Here is a 12,564-nt window from a genome sequence, read left to right as displayed (position 1 = left end):
AACGAATGACGATAACGAGACAAGATGCCCTGAAAAAAAATAGAACTATTACAAATGACTTTTCATTTTAGTTGATGACAATGTAACGAGACGGGACCTCCATGTGAGACTAATGGACATTCAATTGCACATGAAGCTCCTTTTGATCTGTTTTGTCCAATCATAACCATGCCTTTGCAGAATAAAATACAATCCTCTCATTGGTCTTTCAGTTGCGCGGCTGCATGAGCTGATCTGCCTGGCCCTCCTCCACAAACAAAGCTACCAGGCAGTCACTCGTCTCGCCTTTGAACGATTGCAGATTGTAACTAACCTCAACTAGAAAAAATGATGTTTACTCTTTCTTACTTTCATATAGGCTATTTTTGCTTTGATCACATCAGAAGCTCAATTACTATGTGCGCTTTTGTTGCCGCTCTCGTGGTCGGCTATTGGAAATGCTACTGTTATTTGCTGAATATGAGGAGTACAGTAATAATTCTGGCGTTGTTGGAAAGCTTAGATTCCCCATTTTAAGGGAATCGCTGTTATTTGCCCCCCAAAAATTGTCCAGAGTTTTAATTGACTGATAAACTAAAACTACGAAGCATGTAAGGGCTAAAATGGGACTAAGAATAAAAGCTATTTTAGTCAAAGGACTAAGACTAAAACAAAAAAAATGCTGACAAAATGAACAGTGATACAACACAGTGACATCCGGCAAGATAGGTGATCCTTCACGTAGTGACACAGGACACTGCCCCGTTAAGTTAATTACTATGGGAGAGAAAGAGGGAGAGAGAATAGAATTACGTTTACATTATTTAACATGATTTGCAATATTTTTTTGTATGTGATTCTAGCCGTCGTATGGAGAGTTTGACATCAGCGGCAACGTGCTTGGATTAATATTCAATCAAGGAATGATTTGGTGAGTAAATATGAGACACCCCATAAACCATCAACACATTTCCACAAACCCTGTAAGTTGTGTTGATCTGCGATAAGAGTCACATTTCTGTATTTGTGTTTGTTTCAGGATGGGTGCGTTCTACGCCCCTGGCCTGGTAGGGTTGAACGTCCTGCGTCTCCTCACCTCCATGTATTACCAGTGCTGGGCAGTGATGAGCTGTAACGTTCCCCATGAGAGGGTCTTCAAGGCCTCTAAATCCAACAACTTCTACATGGGCCTCCTCCTCCTGGTGCTCTTCCTCAGCCTTCTGCCTGTGGTTTACACCATAATGACCCTGCCGCCCTCCTTCGACTGTGGCCCCTTCAGGTGTCTCTCATACACACGCACAGACACACATACACACACACACTAGGCACACATCTAATGCTGATCTCTTGTCTACCAGCGGAAGGGAGCAAATGTATAATGTCGTCATGGAGACTATAGAGAACGACCTACCAGCATTCATTGGGAATATCTTCACCTACGCAACTAATCCTGGGCTGATCTTACCAGCAGTGCTGCTGATGGTGTATGCACACACACACGCACACACGCACACACACACACACACACACACACACACACACATTACAGCAACACAGATATGGTCATAGTAAAATATCATAATCATCATAATACATGCCATGTTTAAAACAGGTTAAATCGTTTTCTGTGATCCTGTGGCAGGTTGGCCATCTACTATCTGAATGCGACCTCTAAAAACTATCAAAATGCCAACCTGGAACTGAAGAAGAAGATGCAAATGGTAAATGAGCATGATCACCTAAACTGCTGTCTCTCAAGCCTTAAATGATTTACTGTAAACAATGTAATGCTACTAAGTACGTGTTGGTCAATGCATGCACACAATGCTGATGTGGGGATTGCAGAAACAGCAACAGTATTATCTGCGTTGTGGTTAGGCTAGAGATGAAGAGAAGAACAGGAGGAACAACAAGGAGAACACCAACCAGGTGATGCAGGACCTGGAGGACCTCCTGCCCAACCGCTCTCTGCTCCCACCTGCTGCGGAGGAGGAGAAGCCCCCACTAGGTCAGTTCACATAGCCAACTCTACCTACCTACCTACCTACCTACCGTCTCCACTCAGTGCCACCTAGTGGCTGGATGTTTTTTGGGAATTCACAAAAAACGGTGGACCCACTTAATGAACATAATTTAAGAAACCGTTTGTTTTGAGTGAATTGTATCATAATATCGCCCCTCAGCAGAGCTACATGTATATAGGTATATTCGTTTTTCGCCTTTTCAGAGATAGTGCGCGAGAAGGGAAGCAAACCTCCCAAAGTGGCAAAACGTCCAGGAGCAGCAGCCAATGGCAAGGGGGTTAATATTCAGAAGGATGTATCGTTGGCTGCACCAAACCCCAAAGCAGCTGTGACCCATCCCCCAGGCCCAAGGGGGCCGTCTGGAAACGCCAGAGGACCACCCCCAGGGCCGGCGAGGGGCAGAGGGAGGGGGACACCTCCCTCTAGACGCTAAACAGGTGAAAACCAGGGTGCTAGGATGTCAATACCACCCTGACAAATCAGGCTGTAGACAAGCAGGGGAAGAGCAGGGTTGTGTTCATTAGGTACCAAACGTAAGAAAACAGACCGAAACTCCAATAAGAAAAGTTCCTTGTTTTCCATCGGAAAAAGTTTGGGAATCTGGCCAAAGATCTAAAGCCTGTAGGTAGTATTTGTAACACCCTCGCAATCATGACATAACAGCATCCAAAATTCCAACATGAGGAGATTTTCTGTGACCAATTTAGGGAATGTTTATTTATTTATATTTGTCTCAGCAGAGATCTAAACTTCTACTCATTTCAGTCTGAAATCGTATGTTAATAGTTTGTAAGAGATGCATTTGTAGTACTTTTTTTTGTCTTCCAGCACTTTACATTCACACTCGGTAATAACAGGGTAATAACTATGTTTTAACTACAGTAGTAGTTACCAATGTAGTTCCCCCCCCCCCAATCCTTTCTTGTCATCCCAATTAGCCCATGGTTTGTTAATCGGAAGATGGACGCTTCTATGTAAGAACGCCGAATCAGTGCTGGAAAATAACCACATTACCTGTTCGTCTTTAGTTCTGTACTGTTAAATCCATTCCCCATGAAATTGTCACGTGGCCTTATTCAGTGTAAAGTGTCATAAAGTGTTCAAGTGACAAAACAAAGCCCAGTACATAATCAGAGGTTTCTTTATTGATAAAAAATATATGCACAAGATTTGACAAGTGACATTCGGTGACGTGCTCTAACTTAACTAAAAAGGAAAAAGACGGCTCAAAGACCGAGTTATTGAGCTATTGGTCGGCCCGGGGCAATTTGGTGTCACTTTACACAAAATAAGGCCACATGACACGTTTACGCGGAATGGATATAATAGTAGAACCAAAGAGAAATGGGTGATGTGGCATTTTCCTGCACGGATTCAGCGTTATTACATAGAAACTACCATCTCTGTTTCCAGACACAAAACCATTAGCTAGTTAGAAAAGGGTTGGATGGCTATTGTGTTATTGGGCTGTTTTCACCAACCTGGAAGGTACGAAAAGCTACCGTTTTGCTATTACAACCAATAAAATACAAGAGTTACAACATATGTCTACGAATCTCTATGCCAGATAAATCAGGTTTTATATGCTTACTTATGGGAGATTTACAAAAGCAAACACACACACACACATTTACAGAAATACACCGTCACTATCCATTGGCAATGACAACGACAAGACAGTATGTACTATAAACCACACAATTAGCATTCCAACGGATCTCAAACTACTGGACTGTTCAAATAGATCATATACAGTTTACAAATGATAGATTATACCAAAAACATTGTCTTTCTGTCGAATTGGACCAGAATAACCAGTGGGATGCAGTTTATATGATAAATCAATGATTCCAATTGATGACAAAGTTAACCGTTTGTGCATGCAAACTTGTTTCGGATTAGGTGCTGTCCCGTCTAAATGGTGACGATAATTTTGGGCAACCTTGAGCACTGTGAGAGCTGTTTTAAACAGAAAGTGACTCCCTGTTTTGTCTAATAGCATACAATAGTCTGTGGGTCGTTGCTGAGAATTCCCAGTCGGTCCATAGAGAATTTCGGTGGAAGTCCCACTGAAATACTTGAATGGTACCGTACAGCAAATCTTAGGAGTTCTTCTGTGAGATTTTGATAGTTACAGCCTTGACCTCTGTGTACTCCTGGAGGGCATACTCCCCTCTGAAACCCAGACACATGGTACAAACAATAAGGAAACTAAGATAAACTAATTGAATAAATTAATGTTGGTCTTATTCTAGAAATCTGGAAATCTGGAATCACTCACAGTTCTCTCCCATTCCCGGACATCTTAAACCCTCCGAAGGGACATTGGGTACTCATGGCATTGTAGCAGTTCACCCTATGATAAAGAGGAAATCAAAGACCCAGTTCAAATACCTTTGAAATACAAAATCTGGCAGCGTAAATTCATTCGAAACATTCCTTCAACAATGTGCGTTATACGGATGTGATTATTGAACTAGATTTGAGTAAACTGAATAATCCATAACTAATCACGTCTTTATAATCTACAGTGTTGAAGAGGTGTTTCATATGAAATCACGTTGCCAGATTATAATGAGGTTTACAGAATTTGCACAGATCTGTGCTCTTTTGCCAGATGGAAATGTTGCCCGATATGGTCAAAAGCTTTTGGCGGTGTCCATACATACCACACCATGCCGGCCTGTAAAGCTGAGGACACGGTGAGGGCTTTGTCGATGTCATTGGTGAAAACTCCGGCAGCCAGGCCGTAATGGGTGGCGTTGGCCCTCTGAATTACCTCATTCACGCTGCGAAAACGCATGATCTGCTGCACCGGTCCAAAGATCTGAGCGAGAGAAGAGAGAGAAAGAGAGGAGGGGGAGAGAAAGAGAGTGAGACAGAATTTGTGCATTCTCATGCATGCACGTATGTATGTGTGTGTGTGTTTACCTCTTCTCTGGCAATACGCATGTCGTCGGTGACGTTAGAGAAGACAGTGGGCTGGATGAAGAGGCTGTTCCGGTTCCAGGGCCCACCCCCACACTCCAGTGTGGCCCCTTCCTTCTTCCCACTCTCGATTAGCTCCAGGATCTTATCAAACTGCTTCTGATCTATCTGCACCAACAAGGAGAACATCCGACAAATCATCACCACACAAGCTTTGACTGTCATTCTAAAAGTGTTAATATGAAAGCCTCACATCTTGCGACTTTGATATTAAAACTCACTCGACTGTCCTGAACTCACTCGACTGTACTGCTATTGTTATCCATTTGAGGAATAACAGTGTGTTCTACCACTATACCTTACCTGTGGTCCCTGGTCCACTCCTGGTACCAGTGGGTTTCCCAGGACCTTGTTACGGGCCTTTTCCGCGCTACGACAAACAAACTCCTCATAGATGGAGTCCTCCACAAACACCCTGGAGCCAGCCAGACAGCACTGGCCCTGGTTGAAGAAGAGACCACTGTGGGCCTGTTCCACTGCATACTCCACTACAACACACATACACACTCATGTTATGTTCATGAACACTTACTTGTATACACAGACACAAACTCAACGCATCCCAAAAACATATACACAGAAACACACACAGACAAACATACGTATGCACAAACACACACACACACACACGCACACACTCACACTTACAGTCACAGTCTGCGAAGACAATATTGGGGTTCTTGCCGCCCAGCTCCAGAGTGACACGTTTCAGGTTGCTGTCACCAGCAGCCTTCTGGATGAGTTTCCCTACCTGGAAACCACCACAGGAAAAAATGCTCAATTTACAACATAACTAATACCAAACCCCCCATCCTATCTGGTAACCATTCACACCAAATGGGGAGGGCACTGGGCTATTGGTTTAGGAGATTACGTCAGAATCTGGACCAAACAGGAAGGATATTGTGAATTAAGGTTTGGGTGATCAGTGACATGTGTCATGATTGAAAGTGAATGGGTCATTCTCTGAATACGTACAGCAGTTGATCCAGTGAATGCTATTTTGTCAATGTCCATATGATGAGCAATGGCACTGCCTGCTGTTGGACCGTATCCTGGCAGCACGTTCACCACGCCCGGGGGAAAACCAGCCTGGATACACACACACACACACACACACACACACACACACACACACACACACAACACACACACACACACACACACACACACACACACACACACACACACACACACACACACACAGAGACAGAATGAAAGAGACCAACACAACATGATCTTATTAACTCAGGTCTATATTTTTAAAATGTCTGATTTTGGAATCATTAATTATGGACGTGCCTCAACAACATTATGCCATTAGCTAGTTCTACCAGCTCTCATAGTCTCACTTCAGAATTAGATGTTCATCCATGTTTCTAAATCGTCAAATTACGAAGTTCTTCCAAATGTCAAATTTCAAAGTGTTTAAAACCTTTTGTGACTAGGGGGCAGTATTTTAATTTTTGGAAAAATAACGGGTAAACGTAGTAAACGGGATATTTTGTCAGGACAAGATGCTAGAATATGCATATAATTGACAGCTTAGGATAGAAAACACTCTAAAATTTCCAAAACTGTAAAAATATTGTCTGTGAGTATAACAGAACTGATGTTGCAGGCGAAAGACTGAGAAAAATCCAATCCGGAAGTGCCTCATGTTTTGAAAGCTCTGCGTTCCAATGCGTCCCTATTGAGCAGTGAATGGGCTATCAACCAGATTACTCTTTCTCCATATTTCCGAAGGTGTCTGACGTAGTTTTACGCATTTATGTTGAAGAATACCCGTAAGCGGCTACATTGCGCAAGTGGTCACCTGATGGCTCCCATAGTGACTCTCACGTAAAATACAGAGGTAGCCATTATTCCAATCGGTCCTAGAGAAAAAGGAACTGTCCCGACGGATATATTATCGAATAGATATTTGAAAAACACCTTGAGGATTGATTATAAACAACGTTTGCCATGTTTCTGTCGTTATTATGGAGCTAATTTGGAATATTTTTCGGTGTTTTTGTGACTGCAATTTCCGGGCGATTTCTCAGCCAAATGTGAAGAACAAACGGAGCTATTTCGCCTACAAAAACAATATTTTGGGAAAAAAAGAACATTTGCTATCTAACTGGGAGTCTCGTGAGTGAAAACAACAGAAGCTCATCAAAGGTAAACGATTGCTTTTCTGATTTCCGTGACCAAGTTACCTGCTGCTAGCTGGACAAAATGCTATGCTAGGCTATCGATAAACTTACACAAATGCTTGTCTAGCTTCGGCTGTAAAGCATATTTTGAAAATCTGAGATGACAGGGTGATTAACAGGGTGATTTCACATAAGGGTAAAGAGCGGGGCCAGATTAAAACGGGGGGAAAAAACACACTTCATCCTTGAGGTTGAGGGTGAGTAATAGTCGTTGAGTTAAGCACAACAGTGTGCGGCTAATGTGTTGTGAGAATACCTCTGACGTATTAGAGGTGGATGTTCACATGTGTGTAGTCTACCTCTTTGATAAGGCAGGCCATGTGCAGGGCTGTTAGTGGTGTCTGTTCAGCTGGTTTGATGATTACAGTGTTCCCACAGCACAGAGCTGGAGCGACCTTCCAGGCAAACATCATCACAGGGAAATTCCACTGAGTTCAGAGGAGCAAAGGTATGGGTTATATGAGAGCTAAGGACACACGTGCACGCACGCACGCACGCACGCACGCGCGCACGCACGCACACACACACACACACACACACACACACACACACACACACACACACACACACACACACAAAGGGGATTTACTTACTGGAATTATTTGTCCACACACCCCAATGGGCTCGTGTCGTGTGTAGGTAAAATACTCTCCATCTGAAGACAATGGCATGTAAAGGAATTTGGGCAGTAAGACTGCTGTTCTGGCCTTTGAAACTATTTCATAATTGTTACAGTACCAGTCAAAGGTTTGGACACACCTACTCATTCAAGGATTTTTCTTTATTTTTACTATTTTGTACACTGTAGAATAATAGTGAAAACATTAAAGCCATGAAATAACACATGGAATCATGTAGTAACAAAAAAAGTGTTAAACAAGTTTTTTCAAAGTAGCCACCCTTTGCCTTGATGACAGCTTTGCACACTCTTAGTTTCTGGTGGCTACTTTGAAGAAACTCAAATCTAAAATATATTTTGATTTGTTTAACACTTGTTTGGTTATAACATGACTCCATATGTGTTATTTCATAGTTTTTATGTCTTCACTATTGTTCTACAATGTAGAAAATAGTAAAAATAAAGAAACACGCTTGAATGAGTAGGTGTGTCCAAACTTTTGACTGGTACGGTATGTAAATACAATTGTTGATACACATAATTTAATACAATAGATATATATATACAATATATTCATGTCAATCGGGTGGATATGATCTCATATTTGGGAGATGGTCAAATTAAAGTGTTTGGGGATTAACTCACCTACAGGAATGGTTTTGCCTTGTATCTTGTCGGCCCATCCTCCATAATAACGCAGGGTTTTAACAGTGGCCATTAGATCCACAAAGTATGCCATGAGGAAGATCTTCCCTGAGTCAAGAGCCTCCAACGTCTGAGTACATATATATTAAACAGAACTCCTCAGCAACATCTAGCAAATGCATAACAAATATTGAGCCCAGGTATGGGACATGTGGGACATATGGTTGTTGAGCACTTGCAGTGTTAGACTGTGTGTGTGTGTGTGTGTGTGTGTGTGGTCCTCACAGCCAGTCGGAGGCGATCCCTCTCCACCAGGTCAGCCAGCCTGTTGAGCAGCAGCCCTCTGTCGGACGCATCCATGCATCGCCATGGAGACCCCAGCTGGAAGGCTGCCCTAGCACTCTGGACCGCCTTGTCCACATCCTCCTAGGTATGAAAGGAAAGTTAGGCACACACATCCACACAGACAGGCACACTTACGAAGGTCACACAGGCACACAAATAGACACAAGCGCACAAACACCCCCCCTTTTTCTCTCTCTCTCTTTCTCAACCGTACTCAAAGAACCATACACAAAAAAAATGTATTGATTGATTGTTTGACTAATTGACAATGTCACTCACGGTGTCTGCCTCCTCTACCTCACACAGCAGGTCTCCAGTGGCAGGGTTGTGAACTGGCATCTTCCGTCCGCTGCAGGACTCATGCCACTCGTTATCAATGAATATCTGATCTCCCCAAATCACAGAAAGACACAACAGCAAAACAGATGACGTTAGTAAAAACCTCACTAATGAAAAGGCCTTGCACACAGACCCAACAAACCCCAAGCTGGTGCTGTACACTGAGTGTACAAAACAAGAAGGACTCCTTCCTAATATTGAGTTGCATCTCCCCTTTGCCCATTCACCCTCTGAATGGCACGCATACACGACCCATGTCACTCTTAAAAATCATTCTTTATGCTGTTCTCCTCCCCGTCATCTTCACTGATCGAAGTGGATTTAACAAGTGACATAAGTAAGTGATCATAGCTTTCACCTGGATTCACCTGGTCAGTCTATGTCACGGAAAGAGCAGGTGTCCTTAATGTTTTGTACACTCAGTGTATACTGTACACTACACACAAACACTCCTGTGTCAATGAACTCCTATCCTGATCCTAGATCTGTTTGCGTTGTCTTGACAACTATGGGAATTGACATGCCAAAACATAACAAAACAGTGACCATGGGAGTTGGCTATATAGAGAAAACAGATCTGGGACCAGGCTAATGAACGCCCTTCCCTCCTGTCATCCATGACCACGGGCCTCTGGCAGAGAGCATAGTTTTCCATTTCAGGGAACAGACTCCATAACAATGAGTTAGATTTTTATCCTCAGTAGAGCATGTTTTATAGCTTTGTCCTGACCAGATCTCTGTTTAATGTATAAGGAAGATTAACCTTGGATTAAATCCTTTCACTTGATTAGATGCATCTGACTGTTGTTGGTAAGTCAATATATTAAAGTAATAAATTGTGGTAACTCTACTGTAATAAACTTTCTGATAAGATCATAGTAAACAGTTTACTGACTTCCTCTGCTCCTGGGAACCGTCTTGCCAAAGGGATGTAAATACCACAATTATTCTACTACATCTCCAATAGACAGACACACACACACGCACGCACGCACACACACACACACACAAAGTATTCATGAAGAACTATTAATGAAATATGCCATTATAAATCAAATGCATCAGCGCATGGAGATGTTTAGACAGCATTTTGTAGCTGAAGATTTAGAGAGGGGACATCTGGAAAAAGACTGGACTTCACAACATACTGTGTGATATTCACTGTAGCAAAAGTTTTTTCACCACCCAATATACTACAAAATACTCCTAAAACTAATGATGCATAGAGGATTTTAGCAGCAAAGTACTCCACAAAATTCAACACTTAAAACAAAAAGCAAAAGAGAATACATAACCTACACAAACATAATGACATACTACATTAGCTATAAAGATTGTTCCAGCTGACCTTAGTGTACTGGACCTCCAGGTTAGGGACGGGCATGGGCATGGTCTGTTTGGCTGGCCCGGCGTCTCCGTGGTCCGGATCATGGTCCTGGTGGTTCTGGCAGTTTCCAGGCTCGGAGCTCATGTTGCCCTGTTTTCCTACTGGGACAGCGAAAGGTGAAATTGTATGACACTGGGCTGAACACATGCCCCTCTCCCATCCCACCTACCGTCTCCTGCCCCTTCCTCTCATTGAGAGGCACTGATTGGACAATAGGCAAACCTGTGGAAGGGGGTGATTTGCATTGTTCAACCTGATTGGAGGGATGGTGAGAACCTGTGAGAACTTCACAGTGACGGGTTCTATCAAAGAGACGTGGTTGGTGGACATTTAAGTAAATCAAACCGACCAATCAAGTTTCCAAACTACGAAAAGAGAAAGGCAACACACAAAAGTAAAAATAACACAGTAAAATCTACTAAAAGCAATACAAGCAATGTGTGTGCCCGTGTGAGCGCACATAGTACTCGCAAGAGCAAGTGTGCAAACGTTGTCATCCCTATGTAATTGTCTTCCCTACAGAATATACCATATGAAAATTGTGCCAAATTAGATATTGGCATCTGCTACTGCCTCACACTAAGGGGTCAGAGGTCGCGACTGGCACCATAAAGTCGGGGCTGGCGGTGCTGGCTCCAGAGCCCTGATCTCATCTCATTAGGCTACAGAGGGAACCTGAGGACAGCAGGGTCATGTTTATTAGGCACTAAATTAAACAAAACAGAGTGAAACATGGAGGAACTCCCTGGAAAAAATGCTGATTTTTGTTTTCCATTGCAAAGGGTTTTAAAAATGTTTTCAGTCCACTTTTTCAAACATCATTATCATGTCACTTTTGGCATCACATGGACTGAAACAGGGAGGACACCTGTTGTGTCTCCTAATGAACACAAAACTGTTTAGTTATTGGACACGAATGACAAATGTTTCTTGTCGGACAGTAGTTGGCAAATATGTTGATAGAGCTGGTTTTTTTGTGACCCAAATTTTTTTACGACAAGAAAACTGGACTATTTTAAGTGACCCAGGATTTCATTGCTAGTCATGTGTGTAACATGTTCAATTTAACAATTAGTTAAAATGGTGTCTTAAAAAAGTTTACTTGGGAAAAAATACTTTAGAAACGATGTATCGTATTGACATTGTGTTTTCATGAACATTACTCTGATTGTGACTGATTTGTAACTGATTCTGCATTTTGAAGCACTACTTGAGAAAGACACAGAATTCAAAATGTATTAGCCTATTATAGTTCATGGATAATATTTCACAGCAGTCGTTTTCGGAATCGGCTGACATTCTTATAAAATCCAAGTCACATTTACAGAAAATGTATCCATTTTCATGTACTCCCGAAGAAAAAAGTTAAAGTTATTTTTCTGTCTTCACTTGATGTGAAAAGTATTTTTAAGTTTAATTTTAAAATGAAATCCAAATAGTTTCTAAATCCAAACTTTATACCAAACATAATTATGGTATGTCAAGAAAAACAGGTTATTTACACAAGAATAATGTACATGTATTATCACTTAATTAACCTTGACTTGTGACGTATGGCATTAGCAGACTGTGAGAAACAAATAAATGACTGGACGCAATGGACCTGAGTTTGGCTGTCTTACCTGTGCATGCAGATGGTGCACCTGCAGATTGAACGTTCTCAACTCCAATCACCGGCATGTCTTCAACTCTCTTCACAGCAGCCCCAAATTTGAGAAAGGCAAAAGTACCCAACGCAGACCCACCACCCTTCTTATATAGTTGCACTCACTGGTAAAAAAAAATACCCACTTCTTACTGGGACCAACAGAGAACCACGTAGCTGTCGCACCCACCAGGGACCCACGCCTTTGGGCCCATACACTTAATCACTGTTCAAACAGAACCAATCCCTAATTTCCACTTTACACACCACGCTTGTTGTACACTGGCCGCGAGGCAAGCACGCATACCGCTCAGCTTCCATGACCGTGAAATGCAGCATGTCATTTTTTTGATGTGAGAGCCACCTCTTGTCTTTCCCCGTCACCTTTGCATTGG

The 12,564-nt window shown here is 42.4% G+C and overlaps 2 protein-coding genes and 1 long non-coding RNA gene across 6 annotated transcripts in view; 1 reads left to right on the top strand and 2 right to left on the bottom strand.

Annotated features, from left to right (window-relative positions):
• The window catches only part of LOC110535040 (transmembrane channel-like protein 2-B), a 22,153-nt gene extending 17,975 nt beyond the window's left edge, over positions 1-4,178 (top strand). For both annotated transcript variants that reach the window (XM_090189129.1, XM_090189128.1), the window contains exons 15-20: positions 843-910; positions 1,019-1,258; positions 1,338-1,463; positions 1,622-1,700; positions 1,858-1,987; positions 2,207-4,178. In XM_090189129.1, coding sequence (XP_090045255.1) covers positions 843-910; positions 1,019-1,258; positions 1,338-1,463; positions 1,622-1,700; positions 1,858-1,987; positions 2,207-2,436 — 873 coding nt within the window. In that variant the 3' untranslated portion in view covers positions 2,437-4,178. The remainder of the gene's footprint in view (positions 1-842; positions 911-1,018; positions 1,259-1,337; positions 1,464-1,621; positions 1,701-1,857; positions 1,988-2,206) is intronic.
• Positions 1-12,564, bottom strand: part of LOC149979609 (uncharacterized) — a 300,792-nt gene that overhangs the window by 118,876 nt on the left and 169,352 nt on the right. The gene's annotated exons all lie outside the window — the stretch shown is intronic.
• On the bottom strand, positions 3,129-12,564 carry LOC110535799 (aldehyde dehydrogenase 1A1). Of its 2 annotated transcripts, none has more exons than XM_021621087.3 (14): positions 12,147-12,564; positions 10,486-10,625; positions 9,078-9,182; positions 8,739-8,879; positions 8,454-8,583; positions 7,783-7,844; positions 7,489-7,617; positions 5,970-6,083; positions 5,640-5,742; positions 5,295-5,479; positions 4,935-5,099; positions 4,673-4,830; positions 4,285-4,359; positions 3,129-4,178 (listed from the first exon to the last, which is right to left on the bottom strand). In XM_021621087.3, the coding sequence occupies exons 1-14, from the start codon at positions 12,202-12,204 to the stop codon at positions 4,106-4,108; spliced, it is 1,638 nt and encodes a 545-aa protein (XP_021476762.2). In that variant the 5' UTR covers positions 12,205-12,564; the 3' UTR covers positions 3,129-4,105. The 2 variants fall into 2 exon arrangements, with proteins under 2 accessions (XP_021476762.2, XP_021476763.2); XM_021621088.3 differs by having other exon boundaries at positions 10,486-10,622.

This window comes from Oncorhynchus mykiss, chromosome 11, assembly GCF_057628025.1.
Source record: "Oncorhynchus mykiss isolate SJ-2025 chromosome 11, ASM5762802v1, whole genome shotgun sequence".
Classification (NCBI taxonomy): Eukaryota; Metazoa; Chordata; class Actinopteri; order Salmoniformes; family Salmonidae; genus Oncorhynchus; species Oncorhynchus mykiss.
This window is presented reverse-complemented; position numbering and strand designations above follow the sequence as displayed.